The 25749-nt window shown below is 41.8% G+C and overlaps 2 protein-coding genes across 2 annotated transcripts; both read left to right on the plus strand.

Moving 5' to 3' along the window:
- Positions 1 to 3625: 3625 nt before the first annotated feature.
- On the plus strand, positions 3626 to 18894 carry ercc6 (excision repair cross-complementation group 6; the record flags this gene model as incomplete). Its single annotated transcript, XM_083922698.1, has 21 exons — positions 3626 to 3851; positions 3971 to 4199; positions 4839 to 4959; positions 5069 to 5183; positions 6449 to 7166; positions 8495 to 8626; positions 9196 to 9354; positions 10302 to 10437; positions 10696 to 10866; positions 11107 to 11283; positions 12660 to 12776; positions 13179 to 13274; positions 14159 to 14377; positions 14897 to 15007; positions 15486 to 15605; positions 15862 to 15956; positions 16455 to 16600; positions 16696 to 17244; positions 17345 to 17513; positions 17610 to 17688; positions 17778 to 18894. 21 exons carry the CDS (start codon positions 3626 to 3628, stop codon positions 18225 to 18227), a joined length of 4335 nt encoding a protein of 1444 aa, XP_083778824.1. The 3' UTR covers positions 18228 to 18894.
- Positions 18895 to 20983: 2089 nt separating this feature from the next.
- On the plus strand, positions 20984 to 25395 carry drgx (dorsal root ganglia homeobox; the record flags this gene model as incomplete). The annotated part of the gene is made up of 6 exons (XM_083922685.1): positions 20984 to 21041; positions 21834 to 21934; positions 22502 to 22603; positions 24273 to 24445; positions 24807 to 24919; positions 25016 to 25395. 6 exons carry the CDS (start codon positions 20984 to 20986, stop codon positions 25393 to 25395), a joined length of 927 nt encoding a protein of 308 aa, XP_083778811.1.
- Between the last annotated feature and the right edge of the window lie 354 nt (positions 25396 to 25749).

The following is a 25749-nucleotide window of genomic DNA, read 5'->3' on the forward strand; positions in this document are numbered from 1 at the left end:
TGGGAGGATAGAGATTAAGTCTAATTTCCTTGAGTTAGACATTCTGGACGGTCCACCTCTGAAGCTAATTTTCATCAAGATGTTTATAAGGGCACACTAGTGTACGGTTGCCGTGTGACGTGAATAAACACACACCTGCTGCTGAGTGAAATCACAAGCAGATGCATAAGGCATCTACTGTAACATTGCAGTGGTCTGATGTACCCGGATGAGAACCTACCCCCCATCTCCTGTAATCAGACACACACACACACACACACACACACACACACACACACATACACACACACACACACACACACACACACACACACACACACACACACACACACACACACACACACACACACACACACACACACACACACACACACACTACATACAGAGATAAACATGTACTAACTGACAGGGGAACACATGGGAGACATTAGCACTGTCACTATGGCAGCACACATTTTCATTATACCCTGCCCATATACATTAATATAGACATGATGATGCTTTACTCATGTTGACTTATTAACCCGTCTGTGGCTTAAGAAAACATCATGGTTCTCGTCTCTTTCCAGCTAGACCCTGAAGCGTTCTTTCACTCAACCCAAAGATAAAATCCAAGTGTTCTACTTAACTGTGCAAAAGTGCAGACTTCACCTGTGGAAAAGCAATGATTTAGCAATGTGTGTGCATATGTGTGTGCTATGACATATATACAGTATCTCTTGTTCTGTGGCCTATGCTGGCATTTCTTTCAAATAAATTAAGCATTTAGACATCAGTTTTCCATCTAATGATATCCTTTGAAAATGTTAACGTAAATGCATTTCTTAGAAGACCTAGGCTCAGTAACAACTGTCTTAAAAGCACTTGTGTGTGAAATGTGAGGGAAACAAAATGCCCTTCAGCAGTGGAATTTTCTTTTCTGAGTTGGAGCCAGAAAAACATGAAATCCAGTACAACTCCGAAATGACTAACATTTTGTCTCTAACTTTTGAGGGGGTGGGGTGGGGGGTGACCACAAATAAAAGTCATATTTCACTTGTTTGTAAACACAAGCTATTTCTAGTTAAAATGTCCTCCCTAAAATATTTCAAATGCAAAAGTGCAAGGATGAAGTACAGATGAAAATCAACAAAGTAGTTACTGAGGTCAAAATAGAGCCTGTCCACATTGAAATCAAGGGGAGTTTACCATAATCCAACAGGCCATGTTTGAGTAAGATCCTATACCTAATAAGTAACTGTTTTAACTGAGGCAAAAACAAAAAAGGCTGTGTAGTAGACTGAATGTAAGAAAAAGATTCCTCTCTCACAGAATTCTTTACAAAATGATTTCATCCTTGAGACATTCATCAGGTTCCAGGCATGTGATGAAGGTCATAAAACACAGATAACAGATGAAACACAACTTCACACTCCATCACCGCACAGAAAAGATGGAGTACCTAGCATGTAGCACCTGTGGAAATTTACTATAGTGTCTTGTGTTACCGCACCTACCTCTTTATGCACATAAACACTGAGCATAATTCTCCAGAAAATCTCTTAAAAAGTAAGCCCACCATGCTTTTAAACATATGATGTTCTCTCTTTAAATCGTGCTCTGCTTTGTTATTCTACTGTCAGGATGCTAAGCAGCAGCAGAGTAGCAGTGTTAACATCACACCACCACACCCTCTGGGATTTGCAATCTACCCTCCTACGACATATAACCCCCCCCCCCCCATGCATACAAAGAAGCAGGATCTGTCACAAGCATGAATGCATGCACGCACATAAAGTTAAAACGGACAGCTCTGCCACCCACTAAATCCTGTGAACTCAGTGTGGTCTATCAACTAACTTTCTTTAAATTATGATGTGCAGAAAACTCTGCCGTATACATACATATTATCTCCTCCTCCTCCTCCTCCTGTGATAAAAGCTGTAAAGTATTGCTTGGATAAACAAAAGATGAAGGGTGAAGACAGACAGGACGTTTACATTCCTCTGTGCGGCTCAGTCTTACAGTCACAACATCATGTGAATGTGTCCGTTTCCCACCATAGGTGATTCATCAACAGCTTGATAATTTATGTGAATTATTCTGAATCCTATCTGCCTTTATATCAACTAGCCAGGCGAAAAACAACAACAAAGAAAACAATGTATCGGCTGAATACCTGATCAGAGCTCTGCACAATGCAGGTTTTAATTAAACTACGAGTAAAAGCCTACTTCTTACTGTGGCACACTTTCCTATTACTTCAGTACTTTACTTTTCAAATTAAAATCCCCTCTAGTGTCTCTGGAGAGGTTCCACTGAAGGTGACCCACATTTACTACTCAAGTAAATTAAATAGACCAGTGTCTCCATCTTCCAATACTTTCTGCACCAAAGGTGACAGCAATATCTCTCCCTATATAGATATGTCTATTTACACAAATAACACTGTTTGGAAAGATTTCTGGCCTTTGCTCAGGCACTGCAGTGCAAGGCAGAGAAGATATTTTAATTAAGTCCTTCGTTTATTTTTGCAAGACAATGGAAATAAACTTCCTCTGAGATGCAAGTACTTGGCCCTGCTCATGATTGTGACATTCTTGTAGGAGATGTAAATGCTGGAAATAAACTCCATTAAAAAGGGATTGATGCTTAAAGGAATACAAGTGTTAAGATTTGAAGTGGATTGGAAGTTGCCATTGTGGTCTGGCTGGACTGAAACCTGATTGCAACAGAGAAAAAACTCCCTCACACATAGCTAACTGGTTCCCAAGCTGATTATGACAAACACAAACGCAATGGGTTACATGGCACAGTGTGCTCCAGAACATTTTAATCGGGCCATGGGTGGCTCAGTGCAGTTCTCTGTTCTCTCTACTAAAAATAACTGGTTTCGTTGCGCCATCTAGAGGGTGAGAGTCCTGAGCAGCTGTGCACCCAGCAGAGGGCGCTGTCCAACAAGTAAATCATTTAACAGGGAACACAATGCCAAGGCTAATGGAAGGAGGCTGGGACACCAAAAAAGGCTGAGCTTTGGTGTATGACACATACGCAGTAACATACCATTAAAAGTAATATCATTAAGAATTGGTACCCAGTTCTGGAAAGTAGTCATAATCGATTTGTATAGCACTGATTTTGTCACTGTACCTAACATCGCAGAGCAGCTACAGTTTCATTGCGCATGCGTCATACCCCAAAGATCAGCACGTGTTTTTTTTGTCCTCGCCTCCTTCCATTCGCCTTGCTCCTGCACCGGAAACCAGGAACTTAACTAGTAAGATGACATAAACCAAGCCAGTTGTGTAACTGCAGGTGTTGTAAGTCTTTGTGTTATTGTCTCTTTGACGCTCGGTTCAATGTATCAATTAAACAACGATGACGTTAACGTTATTCGGTTAAATTCCTGTTTGTATGAGTCTGTGGGTTGTTTAACGTTAAATCAAACCGACTCGCTGCTGATGTTCGGCTCACTGTTAGCTTAGCAGGCTAGCCCAGCCACGTAAACAATAGACATATGGGAGACACTTAAATGTTTATTTATGTTAATGTTCTAACGATCTTCCTGTAGTATATGCTTAGAATAGAGCAGGTAGTTGAAATAGGCCTATTACAATAAGCCTATTCATTTTCCTGAATGACACCCATGACTGACTCTGCCTGCAGCTGCTTCACTATGCCTGTAGACGGTTCAGAGGACCAGGTGCCCTCCTCTCTCTCCAGCCCAGCCAGTGCTGCCCTTACCCCTGGAGGGACAGATGAGGATGGGGCCACGGGGGGGTCAGCAGTCCGCTCTTTCCCTGAAAACAGCCAGGGCTCCGAGGCTGCTGCAGCCTATCCTGCCAACACTGGACCCGGGGAGGGCAACAGCGGTGAGCTATGAGCACCAAAAGAGCATCATGAATAGCTTTGACATGTCAAATTGATGCATGATAGAGTCACTCCTGGCCATCTCATGCCTCCATGTGTTGCCATCTGTGTTGTGATATAGGTAGTAAGAGGTCTGGAGCCTTGCTGCAGATCGACAGACAGCGTATTCAGGCTTCATCTGCCAGTTCTGGAGCGGATGAACTCCAGGGTCTTGGTGTGGCTGTATATGACCATGACGTCCTTGAGCAAGGTGTCCTGCAGCAAGTGGACGAGGCAATCCAGGAGGCCGGCCAGGCTGCTGCTAAGGCTGAGGCTGAGAAGGAATACCACTCTGTGCTCGATGATGTCAGGTAAAGGACAACAACTGCAGTAATATAGCCCTAAGATGATTTTCCTCTTGGCAAAACAATTGTGTTGTGTGTTGTTGAAGTGTTTCTGTGGAAATCCTTCAATCTAAATCTCCATAATTTGCACTGATATCAATATTGTATGACTTTGTGCTTGTTTAAATGTTAAGATTGTACTGAGATACATGGTTGTCTATTGCTTTTAATCCGAGACACCCCCAAGCAAAAACATTGTTTTTTTCATGCATAAATTAGTTTTGAAATTCTTTCAGACTATTGGGAAAAAACAGCCATAATACACCTGTAGGTGGTTTGTTTGGTCTACAAGGCCTATGTGTGTATATATTTCTCCTAAATTCGCTTAAACTTAGTGTTACATAATGTCTGATTATGTCAAACACAGCTTTTCAGAAAACATGCAATACAAAAAACAATTGCCTTAATGTAAGTAATCAACGGGGGAAGTTTCATGGTGATATCTATTAGTTAGATATTTTTTACCTCATTTATCTGTAGTGTAATACAAGACAAAACACATTTATAACACACACAGTCAATTTCTACAATATCTTCACTTATGTACTTTTTATTTCAAAATAACAACAATCCTTAAAGGAGCTGATCACGTGGTGTGTGTTTCAGGTCCATTACAGCGTCTCTGAAACAAATCAACAAGATTATCGAGCAGCTGTCTCCCTATGCTGCCTCCAGCAAAGATATCAATAGGAAGATTGAATCTGTCAAACGACAGAAAGAAAATAAGGTAAAAAACTAGCTACTGTATATCCTCACATAAAGATAGCATGATTTACATGATGATGTAACATTAAGATAATATTGACTGATGATGATGAAAACCCCCTTTAATTAAGGAGAAACAGCTGAAGAAAGTCAGGGCCAAACAGAAGCGACTTCAGGCCATCCTGGGAGGAGAAGACACCGAGAGGGTGGAAACGGATTTTTTGGCAGAGGATGATGAAGAGGAAGGTGAGGAGTCTTTTAACCTGTGATTCATTTTCAATGTGTTTACTAAAATAATTTTCCACTCCATAATTGGGGGAATCAATGCTGAGTCAAATAAGTCAAAATGTCCTGGTCCCTTGTTTTCTATATTCTAGATAATGTGAAACCAGGGTCATGTTCAGCTCTGCCCAAAGTGTAACAAAACAAAGCAGAAATGGAAACAATGCAAAGTATGAATACAATTCGCAGTTGTGGAGGCCAAGAATGCTATTCTGTGACCTTCCCCATTTAATGACTTGTTAGAAGAGATTGTAAGCAAAGGCTTGAATAAATATTGGATGATTACAAATACTCTATATGGGGCAGTGATGGCTGTAGATGTTCAAATAGGTTACATCTTTAGAAGCTGTGATCCTGTCACACCCACCAAATATTAGCAAAGGTTTTTAACAATGTGCGCTCTTATTATAAAAACGTCACCAAATTCTGCAAATACATTTTCACATTGATCTTTCCCCTGTTGTCTTCCCTGTGCCAGCTGTGTTTTGCAATAGCCTTTGAGATCTGCTTTCTTCAGTTTGATGAGTGTGTCAGAAGTGAAAACCGATACATTTATTGTGAAAATCCAACAGAACCATCATATACAGCACCAAAACCTTTCAAACAGCTGCCAATAGACATATTGTTAATGTTCTCCGAATAGGAGGGCTGCGATAATTAGATTTTTTTAATGTAGAGCTGAACATTAACTGTATAGAAACCACCTCTACATCACAGAGAGCTATGACTATTTGACACATATATGAAAGTTGCATTATAAAAAGAGCTGTGTTGCATTCAAATGTCTTTCAGTACTGACTTAACCTTCTCCCTAAAGTTTGTTTATTTTCAGCTTGAACTAACAAATACAGCTGCTCACATATAAACATTTTGTTAACAAGAATTCTCCACAGAGCAAACATTAAGGTGTTCTGTGGAGCATTCGAAAACTGTTCAAATTCAGTGTTTCTCAACCAAATGTATTGTGTGCTTCCCCAAGGTCTAACAAATGTGTTCAATGTATTTTCTTCCCCGCAGACCTCAAACAGATTAAAAAAAAACAAAAAAAAAAAACACACACTTGCCCATGTGTGCACAAGACGCAAACAAATCAGGGACCTTCTAATCAATACATTGCTCTGTAATGCGGTTTAAAGTGGTTTAAAAAACAACTCCACAGGAGAACCTTTTTAAGGACTGATACTCGACAGTTCTGTATCTAATACTGCTTGATGTGTGTATTGTACCAGAAGCCGGGCCATCCACACTGGGCAGCATGCTCATGCCGGCTCAGGAGACCGAATGGGAAGAGCTTATTCGGACTGGTCACATGACTCCTTTTGGAACACGAATTCTGCAGAAGGAGGAAAAAAAGGAGCCTCGAAAAGTGATGCTTGCCGAGAACTCTGCCTTTGACCTTTACTTGGCGGACCAGGCCAAGATGGCCACTGAGAGGAAGAGAGTGCCGCTTCTAAAGAAGAAGAAGAGGAGCTCCGGACTCAGCCCTGATGTGGTCAGGGGAAAAACCAACAGACTTGTTTCCCCGTCCAAGGACAAAAAAATGAGAAAGCGCATACAAAAGCTCCAGATAACAGCTCTGAAGGCCCATCCTAAGTCTCGGCCAAAGGCTGAACCACAGCTCCCTAAACCAAGGAAGAAGCGTCACACAGAGGGAGAGGAAACGGACAGTGAGGGGTCCGAGTATCTGCCCAGTGATGAAGGCATGGATCCTGACCAAGAGGAAAGAGAAGCCATGGAGGAGGGCTTTGGGGAGGATGATGAAGACGAGTATGAGTTGAAACCGTACAAGAAAAAAAGTGAAGGGAAAGGGAGGAAGAAAGTTAAGAGAAAAGAGAAGAGTGATGAAGAATACTGCCCTGAGAGCTCAGATGAAGAGGAGGAAGTGAAGGGTAAAGAGAAAAAAAACAAGGATGATGGAGATGTGGAGTACTACAGACAGCGAATAAGGTATGATCATGTACTTGCTGCTATAAACTTGTATACATTGCTTGTTTTGGTTCCTAGTTTTTTATTTTGTTTACAGTAGATGTTCCTGGAATTGTGGTTGGATGCAAAGGTGCAAAAAGTTTTCATCAGCAATCTTCCTCTGAAGAGAAAACATATATCCAGGCTTGTAAATGAAATGCCCAACAAACACCAGATTGAGCCTTTAACTTTGCATCACATTTGCAATGGCGGTGGTGCAAATGTGCTATTGTCATTCCCTTTAGTTAAGGGGAAAAGCAGTCGCCTTCTGTTGGCTCCATAGTGCAGAAGGAGCGTTAATCCCAGATGAGATTGGCAGCTGTTTCTTGACTAAGCAAATTCACTCCCTGGTCCTCTTCTCTCTCTGCTCTCACACTGGCCTAATTATCCTCCTGCACATGGTTTTATACACTCACTCACTCTAATGCTCAAATTAATGGAAGAGCAGCCCTAATGAGATTTCATATTTATAGCTGCCAAATAAATTGTGTTGGCATGTGTCCTTTTTCTACACTACAGTGATTGAATGTCAATTCAACAGCACAGACACGGCATGGATGGTGAGGCTAGCTTATATGAGGAATGATATTATTAGAGCGAGCTGTATTTGTAGTTGGGTGGAGGGTGGGGTGGGGGGCAGAAAAGTGTAATTAACTGAACCAATGCTTAGTCTTGACTTAATTAGAGAGTGTGGTCTCCCAGGCCCAGCTAAAGGACCAGTTTTGTGGCAGGGTGACAGGACCAGGCCCAAATGAAGATGGATTCTTATCCTCTCCACCTCACACCTTTCTGGGGAACTCGCACTACTAATTGTCTGTATCAATCTTCATTTGCTGCGCGACGACTGTGCCTCTAACTGCCCTCTCTCCTGCACCATTAAAACGGTTCTCCTTTACATTTCCCTTTCTGCTTTAGATGTTTCTCAGCTCAAGGGAAATACCACAGCTCAAAACATTTGCTATTCGTACACCTGTGTAGGCAAGGCTTAAAATGTATCAGTGAGTGCAAAAGCTGCAGATTGAGCATCCATCCATCCATCCATCCATCCATCCATCCATCCATCCATCCATCCATCCATGCATTTTATGTTCTGGCTTGCCCAATTTACAGGTGTGTAGCTGGACCTATCCCAGTATGCATAGGGAAGGTCACTAGTGTCACATTTTAGTCTAAAGCAGGTGAAGCAGGTCTTTTGTGGTGTTTTGACTTCTAACTAATATTGATGGAACCTCTCCAAGAGCTTCAAGATAAAATAGAGAAATTAATTTTACCACTACTGCTTCATTATTATGTGTCCATTCTCCTACTAGGAGATGGAAACGACAGCGTCTTCGAGAAAGGGAGGAGAAGAGAGAAAGAGGCGAGGAGCTTACGGACGACAGTGATGAAGAATTTGACGAAGGGTTCAAAGTGCCCGGGTTCTTGTGGAAAAAACTTTACAAGTAAGAGTGTTCTCTCAAATATCCACACAGTCAGTTACAAATGTTCTCAACTGTCAACTAAGGATGTGATAGCATTTTAGTAATGGCTGTAAAGCAATACACGTATAAAACGGTAACCGTACCGTCTCTGGTTCCTTGGTCTACAACACGCCCTCAGCGTCTAATAACCTTTGTCCAGAAACTGTAATAATTAACCAAAGATTATTTGATCAAAACACCATAAATCTGATTCACTTACTCCTACTATAGCTCAGGGGTTTTCATTGGTAGTTAATTTTGTAAGTCTGTGAAAACACTTGAAAGTGCCAAGCTAACCTCTGTATATATATATTGTATATGTTCAGAACTTCCCACATGCCTGGTCTTTTTCAAAATGTTTGTGGCAAAATTCACATCAAATATGTGCTTCATTCCTTTGCTGATGGGGATTGGGCTCTGACACTCAGCTGGCAAGCATAATTAAACCAGATTTCAGTTTAAATGAGGTGTGATTAGCAGGCCTCCCTGTCATAGATGTTGTCATGCATGTGTGTTCTAAGTTTTTGCATATGTGTATCTAACATTGACAGGTACCAGCAGACAGGTGTGCGGTGGATGTGGGAACTCCACTGTCAGCAGGCGGGCGGCATCCTGGGAGATGAGATGGGATTGGGTAAAACCATTCAAGTCATCAGCTTTCTGGCTGGACTGAGCTACAGCAAACTGAGGACCAGAGGATCCAACTACAGGTACACACACACACACACACACACACACACACACACACACACACACACACACACACACACACACACACTCAAATTCAAACAAACTGTGGCCAGAGACTTTGTGTCTGTATGGTATGAATATTTGATCAGGGGGATTTCTGCTTGAGAGTGTTCATCTGAATTATTAAACATGTTTCAATTATCAGACTCTTCACTTTCTTACTGCAGACATCAGAGAGAACACTGACACTTTGTTTGTGTGCATGTGTGTGTTTGAGAGTGTGTTAGAGTAGACTGAGTGTCCTCATGGACACTTAAAGTTAATTTTTGACTCATGAACTGGGTATGGAGCAGGTGTGGGACAACAAATCAACCGTGAAAAACGCAACGCTGTGGTGGTGATAATACTCAGGAGTATGACTATTAGGAGGCGGAGCTTCCCCAATGGTCAATACTCTGTCTGCTATGGACGCCCACAAATTGATTGCTTGCAAACTCAATTATGGCCAAGTATCAATAGCCTCCACCAGGCAGAGGTTCATACCAGCCCATTAGTGTATCTTTATGCGTGCGTGTGTGTGTATGTGTGTGTGTGTTTGACAAAGCTCATGTAAATCTTCAGCAAATCTCATGCACCTTTTTTAGATTCATTCGCAGAGAGTGTGTGGAGCAGTGCATGAAGACTTTGTAGTAATATCATTCAGCTTCATTATTTTACTCGGGCTCTCTGCTTTCTCTATTTCCCTTATTCCTAAATGCATCACGCATTGTACATGCAAGCAAAGCTCATTTTCACTTATTGAGGGGGAAAACTCTTTCTTTTCTATAATTTGGTATAGAAATGATGACTTTAATTTGTAAATGAAATTTGCTGAGGTTTTCCAAAGTTAAATGAACCCTGAGTTCCCTTGTTACCCATTTAAATTGCAGTTTTTTGCAACGTTTCTGTACTGTGTTTTTGGTTGTAGGTATGTTGGCCTGGGCCCGACGGTCATCGTGTGTCCAGCTACAGTCATGCACCAGTGGGTGAAGGAGTTTCACACCTGGTGGCCTCCTTTCAGGGTGGCTGTTCTACATGAAACTGGCTCATTCACCAGTAACAAGGTAATTGTGTTTTTTTGTTTGTGTGTTTGATTTTCATATTCATAATTTAGTTCTCTTCAGGGTCTTTTTTTCCTCTGGGGGGCACTAGAGGTCTGTTTATGCAGCACTATCTCCTAACCTTCTCCCCTCTTCACCTCTCCATTCTCAAACACATTCAATTCAATGCCCTACTTCAATGCTCAAGCTATCAGAGATGGTTAGGAATTGCACTGACCAAAACCTGTACTGATCTATACATGTTCTTTCTCTCTGTTGCAGGAAAAGCTTATTCCAGAGATAGCATCATGTCATGGTATCCTGATAACCTCATATTCAGCTGTGAGGAATTTGCAAGACACATTGCAGCGCTACGATTGGCACTACATTATACTGGATGAGGGCCATAAGATCAGGAATCCAAATGCTGGTGTTACAATTGCCTGCAAACAGGTATTATTTCAAACACGGGCACACTCACGAACACAAAGATTTTAAACTTTTCTGAGTTGAAAAAGTTAGAAATGTCTCTTCGTTTGTGTCAGTTATCTAGATTATCCCTCTTTACGTTCCTATCTTTTTAGAAGAAGCTATTTACTTCGATTCATTGTTGTACAGCAAAATCATATGTGCTAGGACTTCACTTTGATCTTAAAGAATATATAACATACATTCTCTCTTCTGTCTATCTAGTTTCGCACTCCACACAGGTTCATCCTGTCGGGCTCCCCCATGCAGAACAATTTGAAGGAGTTGTGGTCTTTGTTTGACTTTGTCTTCCCCGGCAAACTGGGGACATTGCCTGTCTTCATGGAGCAGTTCTCTGTGCCGATCACCATGGGAGGATACAGCAATGCCTCACCTGTACAGGTACTGGAACACATACAAATGCTACAAAATGTCACCTCTTAAATTGACAAATTTTCAGAAGATAAAACTGAGCACAACAGTGTCATGTACTTTATCTTTATATTTTGGGTAGTACGATACGATTTCAATTAGTCATTCATTCAAAGTAAGTTCACATAGTTACTTTATATATTAGAAAAGATAACACAAAAAACTATAGTGTTAAAGCCATTGTAAATTAAGTTAATGGGAAGAGAAGAAAAAGGGTGCATAGCATACATATGACAAGAAGCAATTGATTATCCAGCAACCCATAAGTAAACATGTAGCCATAGCGTAGGGAGGGAGCACTGAAGGGCTAAAGTGTCACTTTACGACGAAATCACACATTGGTGTAGACACAGTTTTGGAGAGTTAGATGGAATCAAGTCAGAAGAGATAGCTGAGCATCAGAGCCATTAAATGCAGTGCATAATGTAGGCCCATGCAAAGGAACTTCAGTACATCCCTAGTGTGTGCGTGAGAGGGAGAGGCTAAAGTGGAGAGCCAGTGAGCTAAATTGTAGCCCTTTGTCATTAGTGCTCAATCGTTAATAACCCACTGACTGTATGGATTTAATTATTTAAGCTGGCTATTGATGCTTCTTCCGCTGTCGATAATAAAAACCTTTACTAATTATTAATGTTATTAAATGGTCAGAGAGGGCTAAGCTCTGCTGCCTTATCCTCTTCTCGAAATTCTCAGAACAGCAGAGCAAAGCAGGTCCTCGGCTGATGTTCATGCATATGTACAACGAGATGCATGTAAAAACGTATGCGGATGGGGTGGGGCTGGAGGAACACGTGGATGTGGGATCCATTACTGAAGCATGTGTTTTCATCCCCATGTGAATCCACTCAGCAGCTTGTGCAGAGATCACCAGATCATCTGCCACCCTCCTCTTCTTCTTTTCCACTCTGACCTTCCACTGAGCCCTAAATCCCACAACGTTATTGTCCCCTCCAGCAGTGCTGATGGTGTCTTTGATCCCTCTGTGAACCCCCAGTGAGTTAATGTTTAAAAGGCTAACTGGCCTTTAGCACTGACTCTGGACAAGGTGTAGCAGGACATTTGCAGCGGGGCTTCTAGTGCAGGGTGTGACTGAAGCTCCCCCTCTGTTTCCAATGAAGCCGGCCAGTAGTACTGATGAAAGAGGCCTCTGTCCCTCAAGACCAACAGCACTCTGATCAATGTTTAATGGCTTGTGCTGTTGAGAGGGACGGCAACATGAGGGAGGTGATGAGAGCGGGCAGAGGAAAGCCTAAATGACACTCATGCCTCAGGACAATCCACACTGATGGGTGTGAGCAGAATGTTGCTTTTGTTTTTAAAGCTGTTTGTTTTGTGTTGTATTTCAGGTCCAGACAGCTTTTAAGTGTGCATGCGTGCTGAGGGACACCATAAATCCTTACCTGCTCAGAAGAATGAAGGCAGACGTCAAGGACAACCTCTCCTTACCTGACAAAAATGAACAGGTAATAATCACACTCTAAGACACGTGACCCTGTTGTGTTTAAGTATTGAATAGCCTCTCAGTTCTCTTAACTGGGGAGGTGTTTATATGATTGGATGTGACTGTGTGTGCCATGTCTAAGGAGTATTTGATGAATGCACATGACCCTTGTCAGGTAAAGCCAGCTAATAAAGTCCTAGTAAAGTAAAAGGAGAAGGTATTCATTAAGGTGGCTGGTCCCTGGTCTGTCCAATGCGGCTGCCGCTGGTTGACTCCTCGGTCCATTTCAGCTCATTAAATCAGTCCCTCGGGACAACAGTGGCTCTGAAAACACGTTGCTTCCCTCTAATTTCGCTTTAAAGCGGATGTTCACTGCTTATTACACAATTTTACACTGCTGTGTGTGTGTGTGTTGTTTGTGTAGGTTCTGTTTTGCAGATTAACTGAGGACCAGCGGCAGGTTTATCAGAGCTTCTTAGATTCCAAAGAGGTCTATCAGATTCTTAACGGAGACATGCAGGTAAGCCTCACTTTCATAGTTACAGCGTGTTCACTGTGTTTGTTTTGCACTTCGTCCATTTGGGCACTTTGTGTTGACCCACGCTGCGTTATAAGGACAAGAAGAGCAAAACTCTTGGTCAAGAAGAAGACTTCCAGGAACAAGGCTTGCCTTATTCATTATTTAACCTCCTAACTGATGAATAGAAGTTCACCTCTCTCGCTCACAGAGGTGAGCCCATGTGTGCGCCCATGTGTATTTTTATGCACTCTTGTACACTAAAAGAAAAACACCTAGAAGTGGCATCAGTGGAATTCATTTTTTTTTTGTACATTTTTGTTAAACCCCTAATTGCTTGAATTTAGTATTCTTTAAGATGTCCTCTTTAAGAAAGCTGTGTAGTCGGTCTTCTCACATTAGCTAGACCCTGGAGAGAGAGACTCAACCATTTATCACCACTGACCAAATGGACGATGTGCGTGGAGAGCCAGGGGTGACCACAACACACGCACACACACACGAACACACACGCTTTTATAGACATATTCAGTGGTCACTCTCAGTCCATTAACCAACATTACTAATGCAGTGGCCGTTGGGCCTTCATCAAGAAACACGCTTTTATTGTCCGTAAATAAATTATGTAACTAATTCCTGTAGACTAAAGTAAATGTGCTCATTTGTTTAAAGGTACAACGCTGTAAAGTGCCATAAAATCTACCAATCTTATTGTTATCAGGTTTGTCACCTGCCACCATTTCTCACTCACTCACTCACTCACTCACTCACCCACCCACTCACCCACCCACCTTCACCTGCTTATCCAGGGTCAGGTCGAAAGAAAGAAACAGTATTTAAAACTGACCTTTGTTGATTTTTCTTTTTCTTTTTTTTGTGCCGTTTAGGTATTCTCAGGTTTGATAGCGCTACGTAAGATCTGTAACCACCCGGACCTTTTCTCAGGCGGCCCCCGGATCTTGAGGGGAGTCCCAGAGGACCAGCTAACTAAGGAGGAACACTTTGGCTTTTGGAAACGCTCAGGCAAGCTGATAGTGGTGGAGTCACTGCTGCGACTCTGGTTCAAACAGGGCCACAGAGTCCTGCTCTTCTCTCAGTCTAGACAGGTTAGGAACACGTTGCTCTGACTTTCAGTCACGTTGCTAAAATAGCTCTTAATGTATACAATTATTGTTTTTTTCGGTTTGTATCAATGAACGTTTTAGTGGATTTTTGCATTAGCAAGACATGTAATTTGTGTCCTGCGTCAAATTTTATTATTTATGTATTAAATTGTCATGTAATTTGTAGATGTTGTCTCTATATTTGCTGCTGGCTACCTACAACTCTTGTGCCTCTAAAATAGAGAGAGAGAGACGGACAGAGAGAGAGAGAGAGAGAGAGAGATGTGTGTGAAAGATAGAGAGAGAGAACGTGAGCGAGGCCCCAGCTGTTGCAGTCAATACCAATGAGATTATACCTCAGAGGGAACCTGAGACCCTCCCTGTCGGTATCTCTGTCCATGTAATATTAATCTGCTCTAATCCTTTTAGAGATAATCCAAACCTCTGCCCATCTCTCCTCCCTGTTTTTCTCCCTTTCTTACTTTTCTCACACTTTCTCCGTCGTCTTTACCTCCTCTCCAGATGCTGGACATCTTGGAGATATTTGTGACAGAGAATAGATACTCGTACCTGAAAATGGACGGCACTACCACAATAGCTTCCCGACAGCCCCTCATCACTCGCTACAACGATGTAAGGATTATTCATCCCTAATGGCTCTAAGTGTTTCCCATGAAAATCCCGTCCTGAGGGACAAAGTGTTTCAGTGGAACTCTGCACACCCTGAGGTGGAAATGCTAATTGATGACAATCTGTTGGTCAAACTGGATGTACCTTATTGTTCTGCCTTTAGAAGAGAGATTTAAAATTCTGACTAATGCCATATTCTAAAACTCTCTGATTCTGTTCAAATACCTGGCAAAACTTATCAGTATTTAAGAGTTTGTGTAATGGAAGGTCAGATTTCATTTTTCCCTACTCAAGTAACCAAAAGCCAAGTTTAGATTAAGCCATCAAGTCTCTTTAAATCTGGTTTAATCTGAGAGAACGTTTCAAATAAACCTGAGAATTAAATGTAATTTATTCATATGATTATATCCCAAAGTGATGATAAAAGGAGTATAAAACTGTGGAAACAATGCTGATTAATCACAGGCGTTTTTCCTTACAGGACAAATCCATTTTTATCTTCTTGTTGACCACTAGAGTCGGAGGTCTGGGAGTCAATCTGACTGGAGCCAACAGAGTCATCATTTATGACCCAGACTGGAACCCCAGTACTGACACACAGGTGAGACAGATACACACACTTAATAGTTCAAATAAAACATTTCATTTCATTTAGTGTATCATTTTTCATGGATTTTTTTTTATTATTCTACTCATGTGCTTCTGTTATTTCTTTTTTTTAAATTACAACATTTTTAGTTTTGGCTTTTCCTGCTTTTGATTTTTTTTCTTGTTTACTTTAAGCCTCGAAAATCTTGACTGTGTGTTTCAGATAATTCACCATAACAATTTAATTGAAGGTATTGTGGTGTTCATAGGCACGGGAGCGAGCATGGAGGATCGGTCAGACGCAGCAGGTGACTGTCTACAGATTGCTGACTGCAGGGACCATTGAGGAGAAAATCTACCACAGGTCAGAGTGCAGCTTTTCTTTTCATGTGTGGCTGTAAATGTATACACATAATGTCCAATTACAGAACTCAGTTATAAAGAAGTTATAAAAAAAACCTGCACTAGTTTTTGTTCTTTATCTAATGCAATCTTGCATTTAAGTTATTTCAATTGATTTGAATATTGGTAACAACATAACTAATTGCTCGCATCACTGCTGTATAACCACTTGCACTATCCCGGTTCTCCATAATTGAAAAGCTTTCCTGCATTATTAAATGGCCAATTTAGGACTTCTAAACTATTGCTCTGTTTGGTTTGGGTCTGTAAAGTGCTTTCAAAAAGCAAGTTGAAAGAACTACAGGGATTATATTCTGATACATACAGTGGTGTGGTTAACAAATGTTCTCATCCATCAGCCAAACTACTCTGTGGTGACAAATGATCAGGGTTGCCTGCTGAAGTAAAATAAATTACACACAAGTAATCATAGTTTGTATTTTATCTGTTGTAATTTCAGGCAAATCTTCAAACAGTTTCTGACCAACCGCGTTCTGAAGGACCCCAAACAAAGACGCTTCTTCAAGTCTAACGACATCTATGAGCTCTTCACTCTGGCTGATCCTGATGGAGCGCAGGGAACAGAGACCAGTGCCATATTTGCAGGTTTGCAAATTTGTCTTGCGGTTACCAGAGAAACATTGTTTTGCCAGATTATTAGATTATGTGTATATCTTACAGGTTTTGTTTTGATTGTACAGGTACAGGTTCTGATGTCAAGGCACCCAAGAAGCCTCAAAGGCCAAGGCCGTCAAACATGGTAAACCAAGGCAGCCAGTTACAAAAGTACTTCTCAACAAGCCAGAATGAATCTGGCGCAAACAGCAGACAGTCCACTACAAATGCTCATACATTAAAAGATGGAAACACAAACAGTCCAAGCACCAACCAAAATGGGCTGGATATAGAACCAAACATTTCAGCAAATACACGGCAAAATAACAACGACTGGGGCGCAGCCAAGCCAGTATTTAAAGACTCAAACTCATCTAGCTCTAACCAACATAGAGACAAAGACTCTGCCCTCATCAGCCCACAGAAACAAAGGGAAAAGAGGAAGCACTGCGACTCAGCTGACTCGGACAAACACAAACATAAGAAGCGTAAACATGTCAAGGATTCTCGCTGCGAAGGCCACCGCATCTCTCACTTGGTGAAGAAAAAAACCTTTAAGAAAGCGGAGGGTGAAGACAACGAGACCGAAAAGAAATCAGATGATTACGTCTTAGCAAAGCTCTTCAAGAAATCCGGTAGGCTTTATGCGCACAAACCCCATCAGCCGTATCAGACATGGTTTATTAATAAAGTTTTACAAAACAATAAGCTTCTTTGTTGACTCTTCTCCTTCAGGTATCCACAGTGTAATGCAGCATGACACTATCATGGAGTCGTCCAATCCTGACTATGTTCTTGTGGAGGCGGAAGCCAACAGGGTGGCAAAAGATGCCCTGAAAGCGCTTAAGGTTTCTCGCCAGCAGTGCAGGCTGTCCTACAACAGACCCCCTCCTCCACCTGCGAGGTACACAGTCTCACTGGGACACACTGGGCTTGTTTAGACCTCCACTAATCTCATGTTAAGCAAGGATCTGAGTTTTTCCATTGTTTGCTCTCTTAGGAAACGGTTTGGACAAAAGAATAATTCCCTCCTGCTTGCACCTTCCGTAAAATCTGCCCCCACTCCAAACAAATGCAAGGTAACAGCAGTGTTATTATGAAAAGATGCAGAGTATAGGTATGGCAGTTATTTTGCATTTGTGATTAATTGATCTGTTTGTCTCTTTAGGATGCTGCTATTGTAAAGAAGTCTGTGTCAAAGAAGCCTGGTTCAGGAGCTCATTTCAGTGGGGAAGGCGCAGAAGGTGACTCAAACTCCGCCCCACTCTCCTCCTCCTCCCTGTTGGCTAAAATGAAAGCCCGGAATTACCTCAGTATGCCTTCCAGCCAAAGAGAAGAAGCAGCAGAAGAAGAGAACAGCACTGGAGCTCCAGGAACGAGCTCGCCCCCAGCTCCGCCCACTGAGCATGACGAGCTGTTGGTGGACGTGCGCAACTTTGTAGCCTTCCAGGCGAATGAGGACGGACAGGCCACCACCCAGGAAGTGCTGGAGTATTTTAAACCAAGACTGACGGAGAAACAGGCGCCTGTCTTCAGAGAGCTGCTCAGGAGCATCTGTGATTTCCACAGGACTTCTGGTCAGGACGGCATGTGGAGACTGAAGGAGGGCTTCCGCTGAGTGAAGCGCAGATGAAAGGGGAGAAAAGACTGAACTGTAATGCATATATGAGTACTTGACAGCTATGACTTTAAACCTAGAATACCTTTTTTTTGTCTTGTTTGTTTTTCATACATTTTTGCTGCAACTACGGGTTATTTCCATTACCGATTAATCTGTCGATCATTTTCTCAATTAATCAACTGGTTGTTTTGCCCAGAAAATGGTGAAAAATGTTTATCCCTGTTACCCAAACCCCAAGACGATGTCCTCAAATGTCTTGTATTGTCCACATCCCAAATATACAGTTTACAGTCTGTCATAGAGGAGTGGAGAAACTAGAAAACGTTCACATTTAAAAAATTGAAATCAGATCATTTGGACATGGTTTTCTTAAAATGACTCAATGATTTTAATTAAACGGTTAATTCAGTAGATGACAACTGAGTTGGTTTGAATGTTGTGCATGTTTGCACACGTGATTGCAGTTGCTTACGTGTCTGTTCAATGTTGTTCCTGGTTACACTTGAAATCTCTTGTTTTATATATTTGCCTGAAAGTTAAAACTGTTTTACCTCAAGTAATGAGTTATTCAAAGACGTGTTGTTTGTGTCATATTTTGTATTATGCCTATATAAATTATAAAAGTGAAGTAGCTTGTCATTTTGTAAATATGACCAAATCACCATGGTTTTTGGTAGACTTTGAAATCACTGACTTATCTTAAACTGTACACAAATAGTGTGGAGTGGGAGGGGGGCTTCAGTATTATTCAGATGACCTAACTCCCATTATTTGTGGAAAAACTGGCAGAAAGCAGTCATTTAGCTGTCATGTTTTCTAAAGAATGTGATGCATTGTTTTGCTCTTATTGTATGGAATAAACTTTGTAACTCTTGTTTTTCCCCGTTTGGATATTTGAACATGATTAGAGTAAACAAGTCTATGAATGAATATGAATTCCTCTAAATGAATCTAAAAGAAAAAGTACTTTTATTTTAAAGTGCATGATCAGCCCATAAATATATAGCCCGGTTGCTGAACCAACAAAGAACTGTTTTGTAGTTGATGATGGTGGCAGTTATGAACACTATGGACACTAAATTTAATTTTACATTAGGATCCCTCTCCCAGAAAGATTGCGGAGTTATACTTGTATGAGGTGTGGAGCTGACCACGGTCCTGAAATGAAGTCCCGATAACTGTAGAAATCATGTAAACACGGGACTAAAATCTGCCAGGCATAGTTCAAGTTAACATGTTAAATCGTTTCTAACCGACGAAGATCAGAGTGTAATTCATTTAGTCACTTACGCAATCACCAGAGGACGGAGAGGAAAGCCGCTGACATGAAGCACATCCACTTCAGGCCTGCACTCTTGTCAGAGTTGTCTAGACCAAATATTGGGATAAAGTTACCAACCGTTATTTGATTTCAATTTTCTCCACGCACCTCGCCGAGGTCATAATAACAACTTTATTTTCAGTGGTGCATAAATTAATTACGCGCATTTAATAACTAAAATATCATTATATTCCCCCTTTAATAACATAAACGCTGCACGCCAGGGAAACCCTTAATAGCGCGGGGCCCTGTAACTGGCCATTATCCGCCTGTAATGATATTACAGAACCAATTACGCGCCATTAGAAGGGATTTTCTGCACTTTATGTGGTTTAGTCCAATCCCGCACTCCTCTTCTAAATTTCAGCTGCTTCTCGAAGCCTCATTTTGCCTCCACCTCAGAGACGCATGGCGTCTGCGCTCTGCCGTCCCAGATGCGCTTTAAAACTAATTGAAAGGGTCCCGCAGCAGATCATTTATCTGAGGAAGCGAAATAAATCGCGGGACCCCTTGCTGTGAACAAAATCAAAAATTTGGCCTTGTGAGTGTTCTACATGCGCAAGCCCTTGTAAAGCGGACCCCCTAACACACCCTGACGAGCAATTAACCCACCCGACAGTCAATCTAAAACCCAAAAGCAGTCATCCTCCTTTTTTTAATATATGAAAGAACCAAATAAAAAGTGCAGCGGATATGTGTGCATGTTTATGGTTAGGGAATATGCTTGACTCTAGAATAACAATCACTTGTGATGAATTTTTTGGCACCAGAGCAGATCTGCCGTTTGCCACCCTGGGTATAACCCCCCCCCCCCCCCCCCCCTCTCTCTTTCTCTCTCTCTCTCTCTTTTTCTCTCTCTCTCTCCCTGACATACATACACACATACACACACACATCAGGGGTTGGGGGTGAGAGAGACAAAGCCGTGATAATCCGATTAGTACCAATTAGGCGTGAGATTCTGCGACACTAGCTGAAAGCCTTAACACTCTGTAGACAGTTATACAGTTATAGAGACATCTGGACACTCCCAAAGAGAGAGAGAGAGAGAGAGAGAGAGAGAGAGAGAGAGAGAGTGTGTGTGTGTGTGTGTGTGTGTGTGTGTGTGTGTGTGTGTGTGTGTGTGTGTAGGAGAGAGAGAGAGACAGAGTGAGAGAGATCTGGACACTCCCAGTCAGAGAGTCAGTGGATGTGCAGCAGCCACTTTTCTCCAGAGCGGGAAGTCACTCACATCAGCATCCTCCTCCTCCTCATCTGCAGGTAGGGTGCTCACTCACATCAACTTAGAATCTTCCAGAGTCTCCCCCTTTCCACCTCTGTTTTAAGATAATTTAATGTGTCCATATTTTTGTATCCAGCGCAGATCTAAATCGCACGGTGAAACTTTTGTCTCTGTTCCAGGTTCAGTTTCGCAGCTCGGAGACGCGCCAGGATGTTCTACTTCCACTGTCCGCCTCAGCTGGACGGAGAGTGCTGTCGTCCCAACACATGTAAGTGTTCCTCTCCCGCTACGTTTCCAGTTGATTTCACACAGCTGCGAGATATTTGTAATGTCTCTCTCAAAGCAAGAGTCTGAAAAGTTTTTGTGATGTTCCGGCTGCGTAAGGAGCAGCGTGTTGTTGTTGGAGGACGATATAGGCCTGAGCAGATGTTTTCTTTTTTTCTCTTTTATTTTTATGATCGTCAATTAAAAATGGACAGGCTTAGAAAAGGATATTTTAGTTGTATGCAGTGATAAATTCAAATATTTTTTATCGCCAGAACAGCACTATGAAAACAGATATTTAGCAAATCTTTCCAAATGTAAACTTAAATGAGTTGGGTTCTTAATGCGTACACATCTAAATGTTTCTCTAAGTGTGTTTCGCTTTTCCCACTATATTCGAAAGGTGGATATAAAGGGTTAAGCCGGATTTTCCTCTCTGTGTCAGGCTGCTGGCTGTGTGTGGGGAGAAGCGCTTGGTGGATTGGCCCCGGGGCAGAGTGGGCGTTTTGTCCCGGGCACAGATGTTGGGTGTCATGGCTCTTAGTCCGTCATGGTTCCCCTCAGACACCCAACATCAATGTTTCATGCTACTAATGGAAATACAAAATGTGCCAGCGATCTGGTCTGCTTTGGCCAAAATGAAGCAATAGGGTTTTTTTCTGCGTTTTTTTTAAGTTGGGAGATTTATTTATTCTACACATTTACTGAATTAATTTAAATACAAACAAACACTTGTAAACTGAATTTTATTAAGTGGCCAAATTCTCTCCAATTAACCTTTTTTTCTTCTCTCCAGTGAATTCAAGCGGCTTTGGCAACCACGCCCCGGCTGATTTTGATGATGGATTTCTACGTAGAAAACAGCGCAGAAACAGAACAACATTTACTCTGCAACAGGTAAAAAAAATTCCAGGACAAAAATATCCCGAATAAGAAACACATGCAACTTCACTCATTAAAAGTAGGAAAAGAATAAAACACACACAAAACACAACACAAAGTTTTGAAAATGAAGGACTTTGGTAGAGAGTTGTGCTTTCCGGGTAATCATCAATCATAGACACAAAATTAGACTTTTAATTAGTTTGATGCGATCACAACTCAAAAGAAAGTAAATGGATTGCCTCACACATGAAAATAAAAAAAGGAGATTAGGAGACCTCTAGAAAGTAAGATCTGTACTTTTGAAGATCATTTGCGGGCATAACTGTATAATTGCTTTCTCTATGCATGCAGGCAATTGGATGTCAGGCCAATATTTAAACCTGTTTTACTTTAATTTTTCATCCAATATTCTGTCAAATGTGCAAGCGAGTCGTTTTTAACCAGAGACGATCTGAATATTATAATATAAAGGAAGAGAAAGAAAGAAAATGATAAATAAATAGAAAATACATCCAAATACATCAAAAGCAAATAGATTTATTAAAAGTAGGCTATAACTGGTGTTTTGTTTCCATGCAGCTGGAGGCTTTGGAGGCCGTCTTCGCCCAGACTCACTACCCGGATGTGTTCACCCGGGAGGAGCTGGCCATGAAGATCAACCTGACCGAGGCCAGGGTGCAGGTAGGCAGCAGCAGCAGCAGCATGCGTAATGTGTCCTGGGCACGTTTGACCATGCAAGAGAGGGTAAATTAAGCCACTCTGTCATTCCGGCGATGCACTTTAATAACATCAACATAATGGTGAATATTAGATTAGCTTGATTAATCGGTCATTCATAATTAACCAGCGATAATGTTCCTCACTAATTTGTCCGCGTCTCAAAGGTAGGAATACATCATCCATGCGGATCCTTTTCCACTTACGCACACAGAAAACGATATGTGCTTTAAAAAGAGGGCAAAGCCTATAGCCTCCAAAACTCACTGTCACGCACGCGTTAAAGCACAAACACACACACACAGAAAAAAAAAAAAACCCACACACCTTAAATTTGGCAATTTATATTCCGGTCCTGCCCTGCACATATGCGCAGTTGTAAACTTGGCCAGATGTAATTAAGTTATGTATCCTGTATGTAATTTCCTGCATTCCAGATTTGCTTTTGGGTTTTGTTGTGCGCACAGATCTAATTGTGGGAAATATAATAGTTTGCCTTTTGTTCCCCAGGGTCATCTTACTATCGCTTAAACCCAATGGCGGGGTTGATAATGGAATCCAGCGCTGTAAATTAGGGATTGTAAACAAATTATTCCCCTCCTAATCCGATTACCACATTCCTATTATTAAATCTGAACATGAATCCACCGCAGTATGCAGGGATATTAAACTTACATTATTATTAGAAAATAAATTTCCTTTCTGTTGTAGTGTTATTGCCCCCCTTTTTGTAAAGTGTCAATGGGCCTCCCCCGCATTAAGAGCACGCTGCAAATTGAGATTAATGGAGCAATTATAGCCCATTCAGAGACGGGTGTGTGTGTGTATGGGGGGGCGCGACTTCTAGCTGGAAGGTGCAAGGGTGAGATAAGTCCATTGCTTGTATTGTTGTCCTGCCACCGAAATGTTGTCCTTTCTTTATGCCGAATGAATGCATGTGTTTTGTTTGGCTGTTGACATCATTTATACCTCTGGTACAATAGGATGGATGCAGAGCACATGCACACCGACTCTAACCTCCATTCACACATCATGATTAATGCCTGCTAGAACCAAGTCCTAATCGAATCTGATGTTGTCAAACAATCACTAAATAGGGAAATAAACGACTTCATCATAGCTGCCTCTCTCTCAGGCAGCACAACTGTCACTGGGAAGTCATTAAAATATGATAATGAAAAATTGCTCAATTAAATGTTGTTATAGGCAGTGACCTTCATTCGATTAAGATACCAGAACTTGGCTGTATGTGTTCTCAGCTGTGTGGATGTGAAGTTTTTTGGCATAAGGCAGGGACGGTGGGAAATTAGAGCACTGGTGTGACGCATTCAAACACCTCTTGACTTGCACGATAAATCAAAGCAAATTTGTTTAAATTTTGCTAAACCTGTTAACAAGACAGAAAAATATAATATGTATGCTTTAAATTTGCATTTCTTTGTCTGTAATATGCCGAAAGAAAATGAAAGAGATGTTTTTGTAAGAGCTAATTTGCCATGGATATAAAGCTACTTTCAATAAATAAAATGAATGGATGCAAGCTGCTAATGTTTCAGGAAATGCAGCAATTTTCCGGTTTTAATTGGTAATTTAATTTAATCCTCTTTCTTTTTCTTTTTTTTTTCTAAAACAGGTTTGGTTTCAGAACCGCAGAGCGAAGTGGAGGAAGACGGAACGAGGGAGCGCAGACCCTGAAGGAGGGAAAGAGCAGATGAGTGATGGCACTCCTCCATCTCGCAGCATCAACTCTCAGTCCCCAGTGGACCACAACAGGAAGCAGAAAGAACCAATGGAGATGCAGCAGAGGTGAGAAAAGACAGACAATTGTAGCTGTAGTGGTGAAACAGTATCCGGTTGGTCGCAGAAAGGTTGCTGGTCCAGATTTGCAGACTGGTGGATCCGGGTGATGAGAATAAATAATGGGCAATATCCTTTCCACAACACTCTGACAGCCATCTGATCATTTCTGTAGAATACAAGGTGTCCTTAATACATTTTTCCAAATCAACTGATTATGAAACAATCAAAGTCGCAGAGAAAAGCAGCTCTGCAGTACACTTTGTAGAAAGAAAAAAAAGTTGTCAAATAGTTATAGATATTTCTAGAATAATTTGTCTTTTTAAACTTTTTACTAGATAATAAGTCATAGTATGTGTGTTATCTCCAGTATCAACAGGACAGTGGGTCCAAGTGGTCCCTTCTTCCCATCTTGTATACCAGGCACACTTCTCAACTCTGCCACCTATGCCCAGGCCCTCTCACAGGTCGCCACACTGAAAGGTAAATATGTTTCTCATTAAAACTGGCGAACAGAGACGGTAATAATGATGACATGATTTTAGTCTCACCAAGAGCCCCACTTTTGTTATCTTACAGGTAACGGCTTGTGCTCCTGCTGTGTTTCTGACCCCATGGGCTTGTCCTTCCTGCCACCCTACGGTTGTCAGGGCAACCGCACAGCCAGCGTGGCCGCCCTGCGCATGAAAGCCCGTGAGCACTCGGAGGCTGTGCTGCAGTCTGCCAACCTGCTCGGTGCGGCAACCGGGCCAGGAGCCGGTGTGGGAGTCCTTTCCGGGGTCGGCATGGGTGCTGCCGGGGTGGCGAGGCCCACGGCAGGTCCTGCCATCGAGGTGCCCATCGCTGTTGGGAGAGGGGGAGATAGCTCCAGTCCCAGCCCGGCCACCAAGGTCTCAGTCCTAGGCAGCAGTCCTGACAAACACCCTCACTGCTCCAAGGAACCACTGGAGAAAAAGTGAAGCGCTGGACATAAACGTGGATGTACTGATACTCTAAATCTGTGTGATCGTGCCTGTTATTACTACTCTACTCTGGTCCTATGAGCAACTAAGCACAACTGTTTCTGACTGACTCCAGAAACAGCCTGGGAAAGACTATACTGATAACACAATGTATGGAAGCAAACATTAAAATATTTATTTGACAGTAAATTATTGTTTGTGAGAAATGCTGAATATTTGGGACCCTGTTGTCCCCAAAGAAGCACAAGTGTGGTTTTGGACCCATATCTGTCTTCGCGCACTCATGGACTCTATTTGATGGACTAAGATAGATACGTTGTGTGTGCAACAAAAAAACCTATCTCATAATGT

Source organism: Echiichthys vipera (assembly GCF_963691815.1).
Source record: "Echiichthys vipera genome assembly, chromosome: 11".
NCBI lineage: Eukaryota > Metazoa > Chordata > Actinopteri > Perciformes > Trachinidae > Echiichthys > Echiichthys vipera.